Source organism: Portunus trituberculatus, chromosome 15 (genome assembly GCF_017591435.1).
Source record: "Portunus trituberculatus isolate SZX2019 chromosome 15, ASM1759143v1, whole genome shotgun sequence".
NCBI lineage: Eukaryota > Metazoa > Arthropoda > Malacostraca > Decapoda > Portunidae > Portunus > Portunus trituberculatus.
In genome coordinates, this window is record NC_059269.1 from 10,836,129 (window position 1) to 10,843,628 (window position 7,500).

Below are 7,500 nucleotides of genomic sequence, written 5' to 3' on the forward strand. Positions count from 1 at the left end.
AACTTAAGACTTTCTCCCATATTTTCTTCTGCTTCCAAGACTCATTTTTTCCTCACCTAATCATTGTTTTCTTTTTATTTTATTTTGCCTACTCACGCACTATTTGTGTGTTTCCTTGTCGCTACTCAACAGATCGCAAGCCAAGAATTTCTTCAACTCAATCCACCGGTCTACAAGCTGCCCTAAAGGCAGGCATTCACTCCTCTTCTAACCCCCTCCACCCCACACTCACGCTTGGCTTCATCCACGCTCCACTCCCGTCCTCCTCAGCATTTCACCCCACCCTCGAGGTCTTCCCTCCTGGCTCTCACCACTTCTGACACAAGGATCAAACCTCGCTTCATGTCTAGTTGTGAAAAGCCTCATACCCTGGCCACGGTCAAGTGGGCTGTCACACGCACAATACTGGAACCCCGGAGAAACAAAACTAATCCTTAGTTAATAATTTCATTTAGCTTCCAGTCTTGTTACTTATTCTTTAAAGATTAACTGTTTTGTGTTGTAAATCTCCGTGTCCCTCTCCTTCCCGAGGTAACTACAGGGCCTGGTTACTATAAGGACTGAAGGTTCGAGCTGACGGTGTTACGTAAAAGATCTGAAGACCGACATCAGATTATGATAGTGATAAGACGAGACACTAAATTCTAACCGGCGGACAGCGGTGCGTCAAGCTGCTGAATAAACCATGAGAAAGATGCGCGCACAGAGGAAGGCTAAATTCGGAGAGAAGGAGGGGAGTAGGGGCGGGGTGAAAGAGTGGAGTTAGGGTAACCGAGTTTCACTTACAAGAATTCTCTTTCTTCTCTCCCTCTCTTTCCATACCTGTGGTCTCTTCCATCTTACACTGGACTATCCAAAGATCTGTTACTGGAGCACTTAGTGTTGTGATGAAGTTCCATGTGAAGACGCTCGTGTCACCTAGTGGCCTTGAATAGCAATATTTCCCATGAAACTTGGCTACAGTTGTTAAACAAAACGAATGCATGAAACTGTTACAATAGGCAGCGGTGACTTTTATTTTGAAGTAAGATGTTTGAATTGTAAGTGTAGCAGTTGCGCCTGATGAAAGGGATCACAGCGAATGTGGTAGTAACAGTTGCGTGACACGCTCGCCATGCGGAGATAGTGTTCATCCGAAAGTGGAAATCTTGATCCAGAAAAGAACTTTCTTCCTACGCAATACTCATATGACCAGGTAGTGATATTGCATCGAGAGTTGGACAATTGTCTATTCACTAAAAGTAAAAAATAAAAATAAAAATACTCTCATAATAATCACTCCAATAATTTTTTACTGTTTTGTGTTCGCATAATGAACAAACACCCCGAACAGTTGTGCTAACGGTTTATTACTGAATTACAGGTACTACCGTATATTCTCCCATTACTGGTGGAATGAAAATTAGAAACTCTTGTGACATTGTGTGAGTAAGATGAACTTTACATTGAAAATGGCGGTGTGATGACTCTCGGGTGGCGGCGTTAATGATTGGTGTTTGTGGCCGTGCGAGATAGCAATGGCCCTGCAGAGGTCGCCATGTCCCACCGGCGGAGTAGTAGCTTGACGGGCGGTGCCAGGGTGTCAGAAGAACAGGTCCCCTCCGCCAAGGCGAGGACCAGACCTGCTCCACCTCTGAAGGCATCAAGTTTTGATTATGGAGACCATGGAGCACCTGGCGGGCCGGGAATCGAAGGAGAGGATGGCATGCGACGTGGGCGCCCTGAGAACTTGGCTCAGGCCGCCATGTCCGTTGCCCACAGCACGTACGAAGCCCTTGAGAATCGGAGTGAAGCCATCATGCAACGATTTGATGATTCCATCGACGAGCTGGAGAATGGCCCGTTGGTGCAGACGGCGAAGGCGACGGTGCAGAAGGTCGCTACTGTTATTGAGAAGCCAGTAGGCCTCATAAAACAAAGTCGTTTTGTGGAGGAAGTGAGTGGTGTTCTCACAGAGATTGAGAACACTGAAGTAGTGCAGGTGGCGCGTGGCAGGGCACGCCAGGCGTACATGTACGTGGAACCCATCAGTGAGAAGATCTTGAGCCGTGTCGGGAGTTTTGACGCAGATGAGGATGAGAACGTACAGTTTGTTATTCCTCCTTCAATGCAACGGTCTCCAGGAAGGGTTGTTGATGTCCCACTCAAGCCCAGACCCTTGTTAAGGCCATACGAAATAGAAGGTCAACGAGTTAAATTAGATCCTACGCAATACGCAATTCAAGAGGAAGTTCCTGAAATTCATGTTTCGGGTGAAGATGGAAGGCTTTCCGTCCTGTCTCAAGGTAGTGATAAATTGCTCAAGGTCAAAGCCCCTGACCAAATCAGCATAGTGTCCGCCACCGACTCGGAGCGACAATACGAGCTTGTGCGTCCCCATAGGCTGTACCGCACTCCTCCCCTTCCGCCCCCAAGACACAAGGAGCCACGGCGCTCCTTGCAGGCGAGGTTATCAAATAATGGTGTGAAAACTTCTCTCGTTGAAGAAAGCTCTGAAAGACGCCAAGATGGGGAGGAGGGGTTATGTCGATGTGGTTCCAGTGCGAGATCAGTTCGTTTTACCGAAAAAGATTCGACGAGTAAAAAGGATGGTGCAGCTGGGGCTTCAAAGGGGTCAGGGAAGGAGCCATCATCCTCCACCCTCACGGTGAAGAGGATGGTGGACGTGGAAGAAAGACGGCCAGCCATCAAAGACCAGCAGTACATGGAATCAGTGGACAAGCGTAACTCTCTCCTTGACGAGTGTACGGAAGACCAGCCGCTGGTACCCATCGAGATGGAGGGATGCAGTATCTCCAAGATCAGAGAGAAGCTGCGAGAGTATAACTACAGTGTCATCTGTATCAACGGCAAGACTTTCTATGTGCCTAAATCTATTGTGAAAGAGCCCGAGCCTCGAGAGGTGTACGGTGGAGCCTCCACTTTCTTCGAGGCTTCGGAGACTATTGACTGGAAAACTGTGAAAGGTATCTATTCTGTGGCTTTCAATTTTTGCTTTCCATAAACCCATATATCTTTGATTACTTTTTCCATGAGGTTGGTAGGCTGGTTTTTCACATATAGATTAGGCCATGATCCCCCCCCTCCTCAGTAGCGGTTAGAGCAGTCTGCTAGTGCATGTTAGTCAGGGCGACGGTGCGTGCTTCCTCTTGGTGTGACTTGGCTTTTTGTAAAAGCAAAATCTTAAAACATATTAATTAAACACCAATATAGTTTAGAAATCGCTTTTTTCCCGTATTATTTTTAAGTAAAATACACCTCTTAAAGCAGACGCATAAATTAAAGACAATGTCATTGCAGCTAATGAATAAACCCCATTTAATTCTGAATTTATTCTGGTAAAAAGGAAGGTTCTCTTCTGTGTGGTTTATACGGGGGGTTGCCGAAGAGCCACGAGGAGGCGGCTGCAGCTGCCTGACGGAGGGAGGACTGGTCACATCCCGGGCCTGGGGACTGATGAGGCGGGGTTTTGGGGAGCTGACAAGACACTTCGCCAAGCAAAGCAAAGCAACAAAATCAAGCAAGCACTGCGTGAAATCTACGCGAGGCTTGGTGTCATGTTGTGTTTGCCAATCTATTAATGGTGTTCCTTGTCTGCTTGTCATCACCTTCACCATTCACCGTGCATTCAACAAAGGACGATCTACTACATATTTCCCCTACCATTCTCTCTCTCTCTCTCTCTCTCTCTCTCTCTCTCTCTCTCTCTCTCTCTCTCTCTCTCTCTCTCTCTCTCTCTCTCTCTCTCTCTCTCTCTCTCTCTCTCTCTATATATATATATATATATATATATATATATATATATATATATATATATATATATATATATATATATATATATATATATATATATATATATATATATATATATATATATATATATATATATATATATATATATATATATATAAAATACACACACACACACACACACACACACACACACACACACACACACACACACACACACACACACACACTGTACTAATTATCATCCTTACTGTCCTGGCACGGGTGCCTCCGTGCATCGCGTTGTTAACTTGTCGGGCTCCATTTACGGGAAGTACTTGGTCAATCCAGCTCCCGACACTCTCGTCGCGCACTCATCCATTGATTGAGAGCAGATCATCCACCTAAAGAGAGATTGACGCTTTAATCCAACCGTCATTAACTCGTCCATACACGAGGCTTAAAACAAAGGGGACTGAGTGCACGGGGTTAGTAGTACCGCTACTCAATGGTAATAAAGGAATTTTTAAAACGTTTAAAACCTTGATAAAGATACAGTAGTTTGATATTAAGAAGTTGCTTCTAAAAATTAGGCTTTCCGGGGCAGCTAGTTCTCATTGCATTACCGTTTTAACTTCTTCAGGAAATGCACTGATTAACCTTATTGGAGAGAGAGAGAGAGAGAGAGAGAGAGAGAGAGAATGTGTGTGTGTGTGTGTGTGTGTGTGTGTGTGTGTGTGTGTGTGTGTGTGTGTGTGTGTGTGTGTGTTTGTGTGTGTATGCGCGCGCGCGCGCTCCAGCGCTCTTCCGAAAAGAGTAAAATGTACGGATTGACGACATGCACCAGAAATTAATGGCACAAGTAGATTTTGTACGATATTCACTAGATACAAGTGAAGAAAAACGTATGCACGTGAATGACCGGAATATCGTAATGTTATACTAATCAGGTTAGTTAAGACGCGAATATTTACAAGATAATTATAAACACAGCTATCGATTAACGCCAGTTTTCTCAGACACCATAAACTATCAATTAGTGTGAAAAGTAATCATGAATGTCTCTTATTTTCAAACAAGAGTCACGTTTACCATTTTTAATAAGAATGAATCAAGCGCATCAAATTATCCAGAATACTTTTTATACGTTCACTAACAGCTTGTCTGTCATTGTGAATGAAAGCTGTGCCATTCTATGTTCTATTCTTTTCGGTCTCTTTTATTAGCTATTGGTGGGTCAGGGTTATTCATTGCAGAGTAGAAAAATTCTGACATCTGAATGAATATATTTTTATTTAATATTACCTATAAGTTTACTCTTCCACTTGTAAAGAATAAAGTTTGCCAAAACTTAATCAAATTTTGTTAATACAAGAAAATGCAATGTGGTGGATTCAGGTTCATGCTTTCATGCCATATACTGGTGTAAGAGGAACGCCATGCCGAGAACAGATAATCTTTGCACTTTTATTGCTACAAAATACAGCTTATAAAAGAAAAAACAATAATATTCAACTGAAAATCATAAGGGGCTTTATACAGGCATCACGTCACGAGGAACTAATCTGTGCGAACGTTACATTACATACATATGAACAGAGAAGTGAGAAGTGTTGGAGAGGATTGACTTGCTCTTCACTTTATTCTTCAGACCAACGGGCCTTGCCGTGATAGATAAGACATGAATTGATCTAACACGCATTGTTTTTCGGGAATCATCACACTCTACTTTAAAGAGGAAATATCGTAGGTAACACATTTCACAAAAGATTGCTACACCCTTTCTGTATCTCGGTGACACGACACCTGGACCACTTGTAGATCAGTATTCATTGATTTTTAACTGAGAAACGTATTCCATAATTCATCACATGTTCAAAAGTCTTAAGTTAAAAATGAATTGATAAGGCGTCTAGGCTTAATGTTAGCTATCTTGAATCTCAGAATAAGAGTTGAGGTATTTAAAAAGTTTGATCTTATCGATGTTACAAGAATGATTCAACATTAGTAAATTTTTTTTATGAATGGTAATCAATATTGCAGGATTGCAACTCCTGTTTTGTATGCAGATAGGACGCTTATGGGAAGATTCTGCCACATTAGTTTTCTCCATACACACACGTACACACACACACACACACACACACACACACACACACACACACACACACACACACACACACACACACACACACACACACACACAAGAACGTTAACATAAGAAAAAGTTTTGTACGAGATTTAGCATCACTGATGAAGTATGTGGTTTGGTGGTGAGGCATCGGGCGGAATAGAGGGAGGGGTCGCTGCGGCATAACTCAGATCCTTATTTGTCAATGGACGTATCCCTTACCTAATGACGGGAGCAGAACAGACTGTTGCTGTTCACTGGAGGAAGCAGGAGATATATATATATATATATATATATATATATATATATATATATATATATATATATATATATATATATATATATATATATATATATATATATATATATATGCAAACGCAAGTATGTTTATTTTTGTATTAAGACATGGACGTTACATAGGGTATTCCATTCCGCTGGTACTACGAGTACTCGGATAACTTATAATGCAGTACCGCTTCAATAAACGCTTATCTTGGTTCCTGTGTCTTTGTTGTCTTTAATAAAATTAATAAACAATTAAATATAATATTCCTCTATTCCCTGTTATACCATAAATTCACCTAAATTTTTGAGATAAAGTCAAGTCGACACTTTCCAGACTATAGATTAGTCTTTTGCTGTCGTCTCTCTTTTCTGTCCCTCTTCATTAATAATCTCGCTTTTTTCTAAATCTTCCGTTTTCTCTGTCTTCCATAATCCATAATCCTTCATCTATAACCGTCCTTGTCTGTCCGCCCCCAACCTCCCCTGGTACCCTTCCACCGGCAATGCTATCCTATATATATATATATATATATATATATATATATATATATATATATATATATATATATATATATATATATATGTAGATTGAATGCTGTAACCGTAGCTAGTATAATGAGGCCCTTTTTGTGTTTGAAGGCGTCGCTGTGTGTCCAGATGGCTTTCGGTGTTTCCCCCAGTCAGTAGTCAGTAGTTAGTGTGGGCGTCCTTGGTGTTATGTTCACTTACATGATCCTTTAGTTTGTGTTTCTTAGTATTAATGCTTATTAATTGATGTGTAGCTGTTTTCTTTCCATGCAATGTAAGGTTTAGAATGTGTTCATTTTATGGTTCCTTATATTCTTGGAACTTGCCTTTCTTGATACAACAGTAATGATTTCAACATTAATGAGCTGTTTACTTACCTTGCAAATTAGGCTGAGCTTAAGTCTTTTCAGTTGTTGATACTTTAAATAGATGAAGGTTGATGCAGTGTTATATATATATATATATATATATATATATATATATATATATATATATATATATATATATATATATATATATATATATGTATATATGTGTATATAATATTCTGGTGTATAGTCAAGTCACCTTGATTGGAATAGGATTAGAGTTTATTTATGTATAGATAATAAAAGTGTCACTTCTTGAGGCGTTTGTGAGATTGACCTGTCTTTGCAACACTGGCATGAAGAAAAGTAAACTTTATTGCCAGAGATTCTTTGCCTTCAGTATGCAATGCATTAAGTGGCCTTCCAACTTTCCATTAAAGAGTGGACGCTTATAAAATTATGAACTTTTAAAAGATGTCAGAAGAAAACATTTTTGCAGGTCATTTTCACACTTAGTAC

At 40.8% G+C, this 7,500-nt stretch overlaps 1 protein-coding gene across 12 annotated transcripts in view; it reads left to right on the plus strand.

Moving 5' to 3' along the window:
- The window catches only part of LOC123504073 (sodium channel protein 60E-like), a 503,673-nt gene that overhangs the window by 302,817 nt on the left and 193,356 nt on the right, over positions 1-7,500 (plus strand). For 11 of the 12 annotated variants that reach the window (XM_045254355.1, XM_045254344.1, XM_045254346.1 and 8 more), the window contains exon 2: positions 1,364-2,966. The exons of the other annotated variant lie outside the window; for it this stretch is intronic. In XM_045254355.1, coding sequence (XP_045110290.1) covers positions 1,538-2,966 — 1,429 coding nt within the window. In that variant the 5' untranslated portion in view covers positions 1,364-1,537. The remainder of the gene's footprint in view (positions 1-1,363; positions 2,967-7,500) is intronic. 12 annotated transcript variants of the gene reach the window in all.